This window comes from Anas acuta, chromosome 28 (genome assembly GCF_963932015.1).
Source record: "Anas acuta chromosome 28, bAnaAcu1.1, whole genome shotgun sequence".
NCBI lineage: Eukaryota > Metazoa > Chordata > Aves > Anseriformes > Anatidae > Anas > Anas acuta.
In genome coordinates this window covers 3,183,283-3,197,819 of record NC_089006.1, presented here as the reverse complement: position 1 = coordinate 3,197,819, position 14,537 = coordinate 3,183,283, and the positions used below count along the sequence as shown (strand labels likewise).

Here is a 14,537-nt window from a genome sequence, read left to right as displayed (position 1 = left end):
GCCGGGTGCTGAGCCCTGAGGCCGGGCAGCCCCTGTTGAGAGCGGCAGCTCCGCTCGGTGCGGGGACAGAAGCCCCCTCCCCATCCCAGCACTGGGTCTTGCAGGGCTTGCGGAGCGCCGTTCGCCGCACTACGTGCTTTTTGGCAGTGCCAGCTGCAAGGAACTCCCCATTCCTGGCAGGCGTGGAGGAATGCAAACAGAGCTGTCATCCTTGGAGGAATTCCTGCTGCAGCCGCAGGCCCGGGGGCTGCTCGCCGCCCCACGCGCGCCGCTGCGGTGAGCCGGGCTGGCGGGCGGCCCTCCAGCAGCGAGGGGAGAGCTCGTGCCCTGCCGGGCCGGGGACACGTCCTGCTGACAGCCTGGGCTCCTGCGCTGCTGCTTTCTGCTGCACTGCCCAGGACGCAGCTGGCCGGGGGCTGTCCCCAGGCACGCTGTGGCACAGCAGGAGGGGGGCAGCAGTGCCATGGGGCTCTGCCTGCACAGCCACGGGGCAGGGGAGCTGCGAGGGCAAGAGGCAGAGGGCTCAGCCCCATGACTGCTGGGGGAGGGAGATGCTCCCAGCACCGCCACAGATGCAAAGGTGCTGAGCAGACACAGGACCTTGAGGACCCACGGTTTTCCCTCTTCGCCACGTCCCCCAGTGCTGTAGATCCCGCAGCCCTCCTGGGGGTAAGGGAAGGATTTGGGGGGGGCGCAGACAGGATTGGAGCACCCATGGAGCAGCACATTGGTGCCCCCAGCCTGGGCACCTGGGAGAAGGGGAAAGGGAAAGGCGGCCGGCCCTGCAACCATGAGAGGCCACAGGGAGGACGGGAGAGCGCGGGTGGAGAGAGTGAGGTTTATTGGTGCGGCGGGCGAGGGCTGTAATTTCTGCTGGGACGCAGAGCAGCACACCTGCAGGGAGCAACGCTGCGAGGCCACCGGCATCAAAACAGTCAGTTCGAGTGGCCGGACGAGTACATAATCACAGCTCTGAGCGCGGCCGCTCTTCCTCACTCCTCCTCCTCCTCCTCTTCCTCCTCCAGGGCGATGGGCTGGCGGCCAGCCGGCCCCACGGCGCCGCGCTGGATGGAGACGATGCCGCTCAGGAAGGCGTAGCCCAGCATCGCCGCCAGCCCCACCAGCACTGACAGCAGCTGGTTGCGCCGCTTGTGGGGGTCCTCCTCCGTGTCACCACCCTCGGCACCCCCAACCCGCGGGGCGCTGGCGGGGAGGTCACCTGGGGGGAACAGAGCGCAGCAGGGCACCAGTGTTGGGTTTCGTGGTGTGTTTTTTTTTTGAGGGGGGCACCCCAAAGGTGCAGCGTGAGGCTGGGGGCGCATCTCACCTCCGTCCCAGGGGAAGTAGAGGCTGAGGATGGAGGTGCAGTAGTTGCACAGGTTCTGCAGGGACTTCAGGTGCTGCTGCAGTTTCCCGTTGGGCAGCTTCGCTTTCAGGAGCGGCGCCAGGCGGCTGAACACAAAGGCATCAAGGGAAGCGGGCCTGGGGAACAGAGATCCGCCACTGGGTCATGGGCCCTCCATCCCCCATCCCCACCCGAAGCCACCAAGATGCGGCCACCCCCAGCCTTCCGTGCCACCCCGCCGTGCTCCTGGGGACAGCAGGTAGCTCCTCCGTGCCGGGAGGGCTCCCTGCTCCCAGTCCCAGCAGTGGGGACAGGGCAGGGGCACGGGATGCAGGACAGTCCTGTCTCTGAGCAGCCTTGCTGGCTCCAGCAAGTGCCCACCAGCCGGGGAAAAGCGATGCTGAGGCTGGTGGCAAATCCCACAAGCTCTCGCATCGTTCCTGCCCGTGTCGCTCCATCCCCTCCAGCCTGTCCAACTCCCCAAAGCAACATTTGTGGGCTACGGCTTCCCCGTGAGCCGTGGGGGCTTGGTCCTGCCTGCGTGCAGGGGGCTTGCAGTCCCTGCAGTACGTTCCCCCTGTAGCCACGTACGAGTCTCCGAAGAAAAACTTCTGGGAGCCAAGGCGCTGGGACAGGAGTGTCAGGCATTCCCGAGCATCCCGGTACAGCTGGAGAATGAAGACAGAGCCAGGGCTGCAGTGTCGCGGTGTCACAGCGACGGGGAGGGGGTGCTCAGGCTGGGAACCCCAGGTCCCAGGCTGAGATTTCAGCCTTGCGTGATCCCTCCGGGCAATCCCTGAGGAGCTGCGGTGTTTGGAGCTGGGCAGCTCCTTCCCACACATCCCCTCACCTCCTTCTCCAGCTTCTCCTCATCCTCCATGTAGCCGTCTCCCCACATGAGCTGCAGCCGCTCCACGTGCTGCTTGTGCATGCAGTTGGGCAGGAAGAAGTTGAGCGGGAAGGGGATGGTCTCGGCGTACCACTTCCGCGTGTGCTCCACGTAGTTCTTCGCATCCACCCAGAACGTGTGGATCTGCAGCAGAGGACAACCCGTGCCGATGCCCCGGGGAGTGCCAGAGCCGGCACAGCCGATGGCGGTGGCACAAGGACAGCCCGTGCCCAGCACCTCTGAGATGTTCCCCGCGGCCACGCTGAGACTCACCAGCACTGGCAGCAGCTTCTCTTCTAGCAGGGACACGAAAGCCAGCGTGTCTGCTCCTTGCGTGGCCGAGAGGTCATAGTCAGCGTTGTATTTCTGGGGAGGAAAGGAAACGGGGCTGAGCTGGCAGGGAAGCAGCCATCCTACAACCTCGGGGGACCGTGACAAAGCGAGTGCCTGCGTGCAGAGGGACCGGGCAGCAGGGCCAGCCCTGCTCTGAACCCAGCCCTGCTCTGAACCCAGCCCTGCTCTGAACCCAGCCCTGCTCTCGCTCCTCGGTGAGCTGGGAGGTTGGGAGGTTACCCGGACGGACACCCGGCCAACCCCAGGAGCGGAGCGGGCAGGATCTGGTGCTGTGCCCCCTCTGAGCTCTACCCCCCCGTGTCCAGACCCAGCGCTAGGAGAGTTAATGTTTGTCTTGACTTCCAGGCCCAAAGGGAAGAGCTGGGAGCGGGCAGCTCAGGGTGTCCCAGGGGCCCTGCAGGTCTGCTCCCACAGCCACACTGGAGCACAGACCATGGAGGGGACAGCGCCCACCTTGCCTGAGATGCACGAGGCTCGAGATGGGGTCGTGCCTGCCCCCAGAACAAACACCACCACGGGGACAGCCGGGCTGGGTCCCCAGGGCAAAGCTCGCACCACTTCGCACCGCGCTGCCTCCAGAGCAGGGAGCTGAGCCCTGGCCCCATCCCCGGGGATGCCCTCGCTGCTGCTGCTCCAGCTCCAGCTCCCTCCATCCCAGCGAGCGCTCCGGCCCCCCTGCAGCACCCGGGGGGTGCCCGTCGCCATCCCCTACCTGCTTCCTGAGGTGCGTTATGATTTGCTGCGTTTTGGAGATGGTGCCCTCATCCCGCGTCTTCAGCGCAGGCAGGCGCCCTGAGGGCAGGGAGAGGGGTGGCTGCAGGGCGTCCCCCTGCAACCGGTGATGAGGGGCTGGGGGGGTCCCTGGGGGGTGCAGGGCCCCCACATAGAGGGGTGTGCAGGATGGGGGGGAGGGCACAAACACGGGGGTAGGGGGCTCGGATGATGCGAAGGGGGCAGATAAAGGGATGAAAGCTGCGTGATGGGACAGGAGGAGCACGCTGGGGGGGGGCAAGTAATGGGGCAAGGGGAGGTGCAGTGGGGCAGGGGGCGTGAACTGGGGGGCATGCAACTGGACGGGAGACGCAATGGGGTGGGGGGCGCAGTGGGGTGGGGGTGCAGCGGAGCAGGGCTGTGTGATGGGTCAGTGGGGGTGCAGTGGGGCAGGGGGTGCAGTGGGGGTGGGGGTGCGGCGGGGCTTGGTGCCCCGGTGCGGACCCTTACCGGAGGGGCTCCTCCAGGGGCTGCTGACCCGGTGCACCTTCAGCGGCGCCCCCGTGAACCGCGCGTACGTCTGAAAGAGAGGAGAGGGGACGGGACGGGAGGGGGGGGCCCGGCCGGGAGGCGCACACCGGGCACACACCGGGCACACACCGGCCCCGCCGCCGCTCACCAGCACGGCCAGGCAGTCGGGATCCACCGAGGGCAGCCCCCAGCCCCCTGCCCAGCAGAACAGCTCCATGGGCGCCGCCATCTTCCCGCCCGACCCGGAACCACACGGGGGGGGCGGCTCCGCCCGCCGCCACCTCGGGGCGGGCCCGGCGGCACCGGAGGCGGCGGCGGAGGCTCCGCTACCGGCGGCGGCTCCCGCGGCCGCGCCGTCGGGGCAGCTCCCGCAGCGCCCGGGGTCCCCTCCGCGGCCGGGGGATGCGCGGAGCCCGGTACCGAGCACCACGGAGCGGAGCCGAGCCCCCCCCCCCCGCCTCCCCCCCCCGACACACACAGCGGTCCGTTACCGGCCGCTCCAGCGCGTTGCTATGGGAAAATAAATTAAATAATTAAAATAAATAAAATAAATAAATACATAAAATAAAATTAAATAAAATAAATAAAATAAAATAAAATAAATAATAAAATAAATAAAATAGATAAAAACCCCGGGGGGAGCGGGCACACACCGGACGGGACGGGGAAAAGGGGAGGCAGCCTTGTGGCCCCGGCCGCCCTGGCGTGCACCGGAGCGGCTGATGGGGGGGGGGGAGCGGGGCTGGGGCGGCCCCCGGGGCTCGGCTCGGCCCGGCCCGTTGTTATGGAGGCGGGGGAAACAGCCGTAAACACGGCCGGGGAGCCGCGCTGCTCCTCCGCCTTGGCCGGCGCTCAGCGGGAGCTGCCGGGCCAGCTGCCGGGGCTGCTCCGCCGCCGGGCCCGCCCCGGCCTCCCGGCTGCGCGGCTCCGCTCCCCGCGGCCTCCAGCTGCAGCCTGGCCGAGTGCCCCGGGCTCTGCCCGAGCCCTCCGGGAGGCTGAGGCCTGAGGGCGCAGGCGGCCCCCGGGGCTGAGCAGCGCCGGTCCCGGGGCTTGGACGCAGCCCGAGCTCCGCGCCCCGCTGCCGTCGGGCTCGGCCGTCGAGGCTCCTGCGGCGTCCCCAGGGCTCCCGCTCCCAGCCCAGGGCAGAGGTGAAGGAGCTTCTCGGATGAGCTCATTATTTTGCTCCGGAGGCTTGGGCCGGTTCCTGAGGCTGATTTATGCCGCTGAGCCGGCTCCAGGTGGCCTGGCTCCGCTCGCTCCTCTCCGGCCAGGGGAGCGGGGCCGGCCCCGGAGGCTCCGCTGCCCGGGGGGCGCCGCCTGGCCCCGGGGGCTGGGACCCCACCGCGAGGCACCCTTGGCCAAGCGGCTCCTCCTCGGCCACCCCCCGTCCCCCGCGCTGTCCCCGCGGCTCCCGGTGCCCGTCTCTCCCGGGCCGGACGCTCCGGCGCTGCCGGGGCCGCTCCGGCTCTCAGCGAGGCGGCCCCAGACTGCCTGACCTCCCGGTGAACCGGCGCCTGCCACACTCAATTTCTGTGAGCGGGAGCCGCGCAGGGGCGGGCAGCGCCGAGGTGCCCGGGGGTCTCCCGCAGCTCCGGGCCCTGCCGCCGGCCGGTCCCGGTGCACCGCGCCCCGCCCCGCCCCGCCCCGCTGCTCTCCGCTTGGCGGGGCTGCGGCCGGCCCGCCGCGGCGGAGCGCCCGCCGGGGTCCCCGGGATGCGCGTCCGTGATTGACGGCTCTTTGTTTCCTCCTCGCCGCCAGCGCCGGCCCCTCCCCGCTCGCGCCACTCCGCCCCGCCGCGCTCCGCTCCGCACCGGCGGCACCGGCGGCATGGGGGCACCGGCGGCCGCGGGGGGCCCGGCGCTCGGCGCGCTCCTGGCGCTGCTCCTGCTGGGCGCCGCCGGCGCGGCTCGCCAGGGGCTGCAAGGTAAGGCGGCTCCCGGTGCCGCTCCGTCCCGCCGGGCAGCGGCAGGCGCGGGGACGGTCGGACAGCCCCGACGGGGCGACGCGGACGGGTGTCCCCGCCGTTCCCGGCCCGCTACAAACGGGGGAGGCGGCGGTTCCCTGCCCCGCTGCCCTGAGCCGGGGGCTGCCGGCCCCCGCCGGCCGGCCCGGGGCCGCTGACAGCGGCTGTGCTCTCCCTGGGAGGTCTGGCAGCCGGGCTGCGGGCAGCTGCGGCGAGCCGGCGCTCCGGGCTGGGGACAGAGGGACATTCATCCCCGGAGCTCGGGACGGCCGCCAGCACCCCCGAGGGTCGCCGCTGCCCGCAGTCCCGGGGCCAGCTGCGGGCAGGGCCGCCGCCAGCCCCGCATGGACGCCGGTCCCCGTACCCGGCTCTGTGCAGCGGTGCCCGCGGCGGGAGGGCTCCCGGTTCGAGGGGCGGTGGGGCCAGCGGGGAGGCTGCCGGGGTCGGGCTGCGCGGCCGCCGCTCGCCCCAGGGTCGCGGCTCCTCCCGGGCTGCCCGGTGCGGCGGCACGGAGCGAGCGGGCTGCCGTGCCCCGGCGGGACCGGGCTCTCCGTGCTCCCCCGGAGCGCCCCGGGCCTGTGCTGAGGGCCGGCCCGTTCCTCGTCGGGGCTCCGGTTCCCGCAGCGCCTCGGCGGGGCGGCCGCGGTGGCTGCTCAGCGCCGCTTCCCGGGGCCCGGCCCCGGTGGGGCTCCGCGTTTCCCCCTCCCGGAGCCTCCCCGGGAGCCACGTCCCCGCTCCGCTCCGTTCCCCGCGGCCGCCGGGCCGGGGGCTCCGCCAGCCTTCCCCGCCCGGCAGCTGGGATGCTCGGGGCGGTGCGGCCGCCTCCGCAGGGAAACCCCGGAGCGAGGGGGGGAGCGGGGAAGGCCCCGAGCCGGGGGCCCCGCCCGTTTCCCGGGCTCCGGGCCGCCGGTGGCGGGGACTCCGCGGATCCTTCTCGGAGGGGCGGCCGCTCCCGCTCCCGGTCCTGGAGCGCCACCGCGCGGGGTCGGGGCTGGGCGGAGCCGGCGGGACCGTGCGGAGCCTCCCCGGGAGTCCTCGGGGCTTCCCCGGGCCCGGCGGGGCCGGTTTGCAGCGGGTCGGGCCGGCGGCGGTGCCCCGAACCGGGCATCCCCCCGCTCCTCAGCGGCCGGGCAGGATGCGACCCCCGTCCTTGGCTCCCCGCAGTCATCGACCTGCTCCTGGTGAGCGAGGCCCGGCAGATGGCCAGCATCACGCACAAGATCCGGATGGAGCTCCTGACGGTGAACGACGTTTTCCTCCTCTCCACCTTCCGCCTGCCCCCCAAGCAGGGGGGGACCCTCTTCGGCCTCTACTCCAAAAAGGACAACACGAGGTGGCTGGAGGTGTCCGTGGTGGGGAAGATCAACAAGGGTAGGTGCCTGCTGCCTGGGGACGTGGGGGGCACACGCTGGGGATGTGGGAAGAGAAACAGGGACCGAGCTCGGCGGGGACTGCTCAGGTCTGCTGCAACTGGTCCCAAGGGGCCGGGGAGGAGAGCTCACGGCCCCTTCCCACTCCTCCGCAGTGCTGGTGCGCTACCTGCGGGAGGACAACAAGCTGCACTCGGTCAACCTGCAGCACGCGCACGTGGCGGACGGGCAGAGCCACACGGTGATCGTGCGCCTGAGCGGGCTGCGCGGGGACATGCTGAGCGTGGAGCTCTACGTGGACTGCAAGCAAGTGGACTCCAGCGTGGGGCTGCCCGAGCTGTCCGAGATCCCCCTGGCAGAGGTGGAGTCGATCGAGGTGCGCACAGGACAGAAGGCTTACCAGAGGATGCAGGTGAGTGCCGGGACCCCCGCGTGGGGCCGAGTGTCCTTCGTACCCCTCGGACAGGCAGAGCCTCACATGGCTGACTGCATCTCCTCTGCTACGTCAGGGGTTTGTGGAGTCCATGAAGCTGATTCTGGGAGGCTCCATGAGCCGAGTTGGGGCGCTGAGCGAGTGTCCGTTCCAGGGAGATGAATCCATTCACAGCGCAGGTAATGGCACGTCCGAGCACGGGGGGCTGGCCATGGTTCCCCCATGCATGCTACGTGTCATGCAGCACCTTGGGTGGGCAGCACAAAGAGCACAGGCTGGTGCGTGGGGCGCACAGCACCGCATCGTGCAGGGGGAGCTTCTACCTCTGCCCCCTGCCAGACAGCCCTATGCACACGGGAGCTCCTGTGCACGTGGTGGCCAGGAACAACCATGCAAGGGAAGGTGAGGGTTGCGATCTGGAAGGCCACGGAGCCTCAAGAGCCTGCCCAGCAGTTTGTTGTGCGGGGATGGCAGGTGGCATCGCAGTCCTCCACAGGGGGAACTTGTTTCTTGGTGGCTCCTCTGTCCCTCGAGCACACCCTGGCAGGGGACGTGCTGGGTCTCCAGGCCGTGTGCTGGCCAAAGCAGTGTTCAACAAGATCTTGTCTTCCTCCCTGCAGTGACAAGCGCATTGGCCTCCATCCTGGGTAAGTCCCTGCTCTGCTTCCCCTTTTTCCAGCTGTGGGGATGGTGATGGTGGTTGGGGCTCCGTGGAGGTGTAAAATCCTTTGGAGCCTGTCCCAGAGTCCCTAGCACCTGCTGGGCACCCTGGAATGGGGCAGATCAGAGGGGCATGGGATGTGTTATACAGAAAGGGTCCTGTGAAGTCTTAGGACCCCAGTGGGGATGAATTAGCACGTGGCTGGGCAGGTCCTTGCTGCTGGCACCTGTCCTTGCAGTGCAAGGACCAGGAGCTGGGTGGCTTTGCACCTGACGAGGGAGGAGAAGGAAGGGTCGGGGGTTGCCTCGTGCCCCCTGGTGTGGTGTGGGATGGGCACGGCAGCCCCTAGCCCCAGGAGGCTGCCTCTGTCCTGGGGCTGGGGCTGACCTTGTCCTCCCTGCTTGTGGCAGGCGAGCAGACCAAGGCGCTGGTCACGCAGCTGACCCTCTTCAACCGCATCCTGACAGACCTGCGAGAAGACATTAGGGACCAGGTGAGGCGGGGCAGTGGTACTGGCACTGCCCAGGCTGGGCTTGGCCAAGAGCAGGGCGCTGGGCACCGTGAGGGCAGCGTGGAGCTCAATGGTGCGTGGCAGGGCTTGGATGCGGGTTCTGCACCCCAGGGGCGTGATGATGTAGAGCTCAGGGATATGGTTTAGTGGGGACTGTTAGGGTTAGGTCAGAGGTTGGACTCGATGACCTTGCGGTCTCTTCCAACCTAGAAATTCTGTGATTCTGTGATTCTGTTCCACAAGTCACCCCCGTCCCTAACGCCCTGTGCTCTGCTGCTTCACAGGTGAAGGAGATGTCCCTGATCCGCAACACCATCATGGAGTGCCAGGTCTGCGGTGAGTGTTGCCGTGGCTCAGCTCCCACCCCGGGGAGCGTGCGTTCATCCCTGCTCACCACCCTGCCCGGCCCTCGTCTCCGCAGGCTTCCACGAGCACCGCTCTCGCTGCAACCCCAACCCCTGCTTCAGCGGCGTGGACTGCATGGAGACGTACGAGTACCCCGGGTACCGCTGCGGGCCCTGCCCGCCGGGCCTGGAGGGCAACGGCACGCACTGCGCCGACATCGATGAGGTGAGTGGGCCTCGTGCCTGTCAGCGGGGGGAGTCTGAGCCCCAGAGCTGGCAGCACGGGCAGGTGTCACACACGAGATGCTTCCCCTCTCCGTATGTGTCCCTAAGCCACCCGGTGGGGACAGACCCACCCGGGTGCTCTCGCCGGTGCCGTACCCGTAGCGAAGCTTTTCTCTCTCCCCGTGCCCACAGTGCGCTCATGCCAACCCCTGCTTCCCTGGCTCCAAGTGCATCAACACTGCACCAGGCTTCTGCTGTGAGCCCTGTCCCCGTGGCTATCGGGGCAACACCGTCTCTGGCGTGGGGGCTGACTACGCAAAGGCCAGCAAGCAGGTGAGCGCGGGGCTGTGGGATTTGGCCATGGGCGCTCCGGTTTGTTGGGCTGCGGGGACGGGCAGGGGATGCTGAGCCTGCCAGACCCTGCTCTGAAGGAGAGCAGTGCCGAAGGCAGGCTGCGGGCATGGGGTGGGTCTCCTGCAGGAGCTGTGGGGGCAGAAGGTCGATGGTTTCTCCCATCCTGCTCTCAGGTTTGCACAGATATTGATGAATGCAACGATGGGAACAACGGCGGCTGCGACCCCAACTCCATCTGCACCAACACGCTGGTGAGCGGAGCTGCCCTGGTCTCCTGCCTGACATCGGGGGGCTCTTCACCCTCCTGACCCTGCCCCGTGCCCCGTTTCTCCCAGGGCTCCTACAAATGTGGCCCCTGCAAGTCAGGGTTTGTGGGGAATCAGACGTCCGGCTGCATCCCGCAGCGGTCCTGCAGCACTCCCACCTCCAACCCTTGCGACATCAACGGCTTCTGCGTGTTCGAGAGGAACGGTGAAATTTCCTGTGCGGTGAGCGGGAAGGCCAGGACGGGCCGACCGAGACGCAGAGGGTGCTGGAGGAATTGGCAGGAGCAGCGGTTGCTCCTGCCAGGACTCTTCCCTGTTTCCCAGCCCCTGATTCCTCCTTTCTCCAGTGCAACGTGGGCTGGGCTGGCAACGGCAACGTGTGCGGGCAGGACACGGACCTTGACGGCTACCCCGATGAGCCCCTGCCCTGCATCGACAACAACAAGCACTGCAAGCAGGTGGGCCTCCCCGTGGCGAGGGGCGCGAGGGGCTTGGGAGCTCACTGGCCTGTAGTGGGGCTGGGCTCCGGAGCTGTCCTCCTCCCTGTCTTTACTGGTGTCTGTGCTTCCAGGACAACTGCCGCCTGACGCCGAATTCAGGGCAGGAGGACGCTGACAACGATGGCATCGGGGACCAGTGTGACGATGACGCTGACGGTGATGGCATCAAGAACGTGGAGGTGTTTGTGCTGCGCGGGCAGGACGTGCCTGTGGCTCTAGGGCTCGTGCTGGGCAAGGGGCAGAGCTTCTTGCTTTGGCTTGATTCTGGTGCCCCCAGGATGCTGCTCCGGGGGGGCAGCAGGCCGGGGTTTGTGGCTCTGGGACGGTCTCAGCGGGCACACTGGAGATGTCCCCCTGCCCTGACCCGTGCCAGAGCGTGGCTCTGCTCTGCCAGCCACCACAATGGGGGCATCTCTGTCCTTCCCTTCCCTCCAGGACAACTGCCGGCTCTTCCCCAACAAAGACCAGCAGAATTCGGACACCGACTCCTTTGGGGATGCCTGTGACAACTGCCCCAACGTGCCCAATAATGACCAGCGGGACACGGACAGCAACGGCGAGGGGGATGCTTGTGACAATGACATCGATGGGGACGGTGAGCGGCTCATGAGGCTGCACTGCGTGTGGCCGGGGGGCTCCTTGCGGATTTGGGACTGTCACAGCCACGCTGGGGTGCTGAGGGCACCCACACACCTCTGTCCTTGCAGGAATTCCCAACATGCTGGATAACTGCCCCAAGGTGCCCAACCCGCTGCAGACAGACCGGGACGAGGACAGCGTTGGGGATGCCTGTGACAGTTGCCCTGAAATGAGCAACCCGACTCAGGTATGGCCTGGGGCAGCCAGCACGCGTGGAGACAGGGGTGTCCTGGGGTCTGCAGGACCCTGCCCCCCGGCTGGCGGGGTTTGGGGTCCTGTCACCCCGGGGTGCCCGCTGAACTAGGGCTTTGGTCTCTTCCAGACAGATATGGACAGTGACCTGGTAGGGGACATCTGTGACACCAACGAGGACAGGTGAGGGTCCTTGAGATCAGGGGCCTTTGGGGTGGGTGAAGGTGCTGCAGCTCAGTGCCAGGTCGCCGGGTTTGTGGTGCTGCCCTGACTGCGTTCCTCCTGCCAGTGATGGGGACGGGCACCAGGACACCAAGGACAACTGCGCCGAGATCCCCAACAGCTCCCAGCTGGACTCAGACAACGACGGGCTGGGGGACGACTGCGACAACGATGATGATAACGACGGCATCCCTGACTACACAGCACCCGGCCCCGATAACTGCCGCCTGATCCCCAACCCCAACCAGAAGGATTCGGATGGTGAGCGCTGGGCGGGCAGGGGGAGGCAGAGCCCTCTGCAGGGTCCCGTCCATCCATGACCCGTGCGCGTGTGCCCAGGGAACGGCGTGGGTGACGCGTGCGAGGAGGACTTCGACAATGACACGGTGATCGACCAGCTGGACGTGTGCCCGGAGAGCGCCGAGGTGACGCTGACCGACTTCCGCGCCTACCAGACCGTCATCCTGGACCCCGAGGGGGACGCGCAGATTGATCCCAACTGGGTTGTCCTCAACCAGGTGTGGGTGCTGCCCCCCATGTTTCTGCTGGGGTGGGAGCGGAGAGGGGCCGGGAGGTCCCCGGGGACGCCCCTAACCCAGGTCTCATCCACAGGGCATGGAGATTGTGCAGACCATGAACAGCGACCCGGGCTTGGCTGTTGGTAAGAGGTGCAGACCCCGTGGGACAGCCCCTTTATCCTTGTCCCCTGCTCGCTGGGGGTCGAGGGCCACTTCTGTGCCCTATGGAGAGGGGTAAAAACTGCCCTGGCTGGAGGCAGTGCGCGGGGTCCCGTCCCCATGCTGGGGAGGGGGCTCCTTCCTCCGTTTGCCCACCCGCAGGCTACACGGCTTTCAACGGGGTGGACTTTGAGGGCACCTTCCACGTCAACACCGTCACCGACGATGACTACGCCGGCTTCATCTTCAGCTACCAGGACAGCGCCAGCTTCTACGTGGTGATGTGGAAGCAGACGGAGCAGACGTACTGGCAGGCCACCCCCTTCCGCGCCGTGGCCGAGCCGGGGCTGCAGCTCAAGGTGGGTGCCGCCACCCTCCCGTGTCCCCCCCACCCCAGAGCGGCTCAGGCCCTGCCAGCGGGGTCCCCCTGATGCCCCGCACGCCCCCCCCCCAGGCGGTGAAGTCCTCCACGGGCCCCGGGGAGCACCTGCGCAACGCACTGTGGCACACGGGCCACACGCCCGAGCACGTCCGCCTGCTGTGGAAGGACCCCCGCAACGTGGGCTGGAGGGACAAGACCTCGTACCGCTGGCAGCTAGTGCACAGGCCCCAGGTGGGCTACATCAGGTGAGTGGGGGGCACTGGGGGGGGGGGTATTGGGGCTGGCAGCACTGCGGGGGGGGGGAAGGTAGGAGCCCGGCCAGGCTCAGCTCGGAGGTTGCGGGTCCCTGGGGAGGGGGCAACAGCATGGGGAGGGGGTCCTGCCCCCGTGGGACTGACACGGTGGTGGGGATGGCAACCCTCGGGAGGGGGTCCTGCCCCCTCTGGACTGACCCGGAGCGGATGCCATCCCGTGGGGGGGGGTCCTGCCCCGGTGGGACCGACGGGGCGGGGGGGGGGGGGGCGGCATCCCCTGGGAGAGGGGATGGGACCCGTGGGGTGGATTCCGTCCGCTGGGGGTGGCTCCGACCCCGTTGCCCCCCCCCCCCTTCCCCGTTGCTTTTCCCCTTTAAGGAGCCCGTCGGGGCGGCCGCCGTGGGGGGGGGCGGAGGGGGGGGCGCTCCGGGGGCCGGGCCCGTCCGCCCCGTCCGGGCCCCCGCGGCCATTGTCCCGTCGCCATGGAGACCCCGCCGGCCGCCGGGGCCTTTCACATGCAAAGCGCCCGACAAAGGCAGCGGGGCCGGGCCGGGGGCGGCGCGGGGGCCCCGGCCTCCATCCCTGCGGGGTTGGTGTTTTGTTGTGTTTTGTTTTTTGTTTTTTTTTTGGGGGGGGGGCTCACAGAAACCCCCCGGTGGTGCACCTCCAGCCCCGACGGGGGCCCCGTCGCGGTGCCTCGGTGTCTCCCCCCCCTTCCCCCCAGGTTGGGGGTCCCCGGTCCTGGCTGACCCCCCCCCATTTGTTGCCCCCCCCGCCCATTTGTTGCCCCCCCCGCAGGGTCCGGCTGTACGAAGGCCCGCGGCTGGTGGCGGACTCGGGGGTGATCATCGACACCACCATGCGCGGGGGGCGGCTGGGGGTCTTCTGCTTCTCCCAGGAGAACATCATCTGGTCCAACCTGCAGTACCGCTGCAACGGTGAGCACGGGGCTCCCCCCCCCCGGGCACCGGGACCCCCCCCGGGCACCGGCACCCCTCTGGGCACCGGGACACCCCCGGACACCGGGGCGAGGAGCGAGCAGCCTCGCCCCTATGGCCCCGTGGCAGATGGGGGGGGGAGCGGGAAGCCCCCCCCAGGGGGAAATCCCACCCCCGGGGGAGTCCCCCCGGGCTCCCCCCGCGTGGGCCAGGGCCTGTCCCGGTGCCCGGGGGGGTTTGTCCCGCTCCCTGGGGCAGCTCGGGGGGGGTTCGGCTATCCCGGCAGGGGGCTCGATCCCCCCGCCGAGCCCCCCCCCGGCTCCTCACGCCCCCCCCTCCCCGCTGTCGCCCCGCAGACTCGATCCCCGCAGACTTCGAGCCCTTCCGCCGGTTCCTGCTGGAGGGCCGCGAGTGAGCCGCCCCCGCCCGGCCCGGGGCCCCCCCCCTCCGCCTGCGGCACCCGGGCTCGGGCCGGGCTCCGCCGCCCCCCGCCGCCCCCTCCCCACCCGCGGACTTTGCAGTGCCGGGAGCGGCGGGGCGGCTCCGGTGGGCGGCGGGGCCGCGTCCCCCCCCCGGCCCTGCCTCGCCCGCCGCCGGGCCATAAAGTTTCCACCGGATTTTCGCCTGCGCGCCCCGTTCCTAGGGGGCGGCCCCGGCCCCCTCCCGCCCCCATTTCCCCCCCCCCCCCCCCCTCTCCCGCCCCGTGCTCCCGGTTCCTTCCCTCGCCGTCCTCCCGGTGGGGTCGTCGGGGGCCGGGGGGGGGGGGGCGCAGCCCG

At 69.1% G+C, this 14,537-nt stretch overlaps 2 protein-coding genes across 3 annotated transcripts; one reads left to right on the top strand and one right to left on the bottom strand.

Annotated features, from left to right (window-relative positions):
• Positions 1 to 824: 824 nt before the first annotated feature.
• MTX1 (metaxin 1) lies at positions 825 to 4,231 on the bottom strand. Of its 2 annotated transcripts, XM_068662876.1 has the most exons (8): positions 3,979 to 4,154; positions 3,810 to 3,879; positions 3,301 to 3,380; positions 2,508 to 2,600; positions 2,196 to 2,378; positions 1,937 to 2,013; positions 1,328 to 1,482; positions 825 to 1,219 (listed from the first exon to the last, which is right to left on the bottom strand). In XM_068662876.1, the coding sequence occupies exons 1-8, from the start codon at positions 4,057 to 4,059 to the stop codon at positions 993 to 995; spliced, it is 966 nt and encodes a 321-aa protein (XP_068518977.1). In that variant the 5' UTR covers positions 4,060 to 4,154; the 3' UTR covers positions 825 to 992. The 2 variants fall into 2 exon arrangements, with proteins under 2 accessions (XP_068518977.1, XP_068518978.1); XM_068662877.1 differs by having other exon boundaries at positions 3,810 to 4,231.
• A 684-nt stretch (positions 4,232 to 4,915) lies between these two features.
• THBS3 (thrombospondin 3) lies at positions 4,916 to 14,378 on the top strand. The gene is made up of 23 exons (XM_068662875.1): positions 4,916 to 5,754; positions 6,958 to 7,164; positions 7,319 to 7,575; positions 7,673 to 7,775; positions 8,217 to 8,243; positions 8,668 to 8,750; positions 9,053 to 9,104; positions 9,190 to 9,338; positions 9,530 to 9,670; positions 9,865 to 9,942; positions 10,027 to 10,179; positions 10,305 to 10,415; positions 10,529 to 10,636; positions 10,893 to 11,052; positions 11,165 to 11,283; positions 11,419 to 11,471; positions 11,578 to 11,771; positions 11,850 to 12,028; positions 12,123 to 12,171; positions 12,350 to 12,546; positions 12,642 to 12,814; positions 13,622 to 13,761; positions 14,118 to 14,378. The coding sequence occupies exons 1-23, from the start codon at positions 5,658 to 5,660 to the stop codon at positions 14,174 to 14,176; spliced, it is 2,889 nt and encodes a 962-aa protein (XP_068518976.1). The 5' UTR covers positions 4,916 to 5,657; the 3' UTR covers positions 14,177 to 14,378.
• Positions 14,379 to 14,537: the final 159 nt, after the last annotated feature.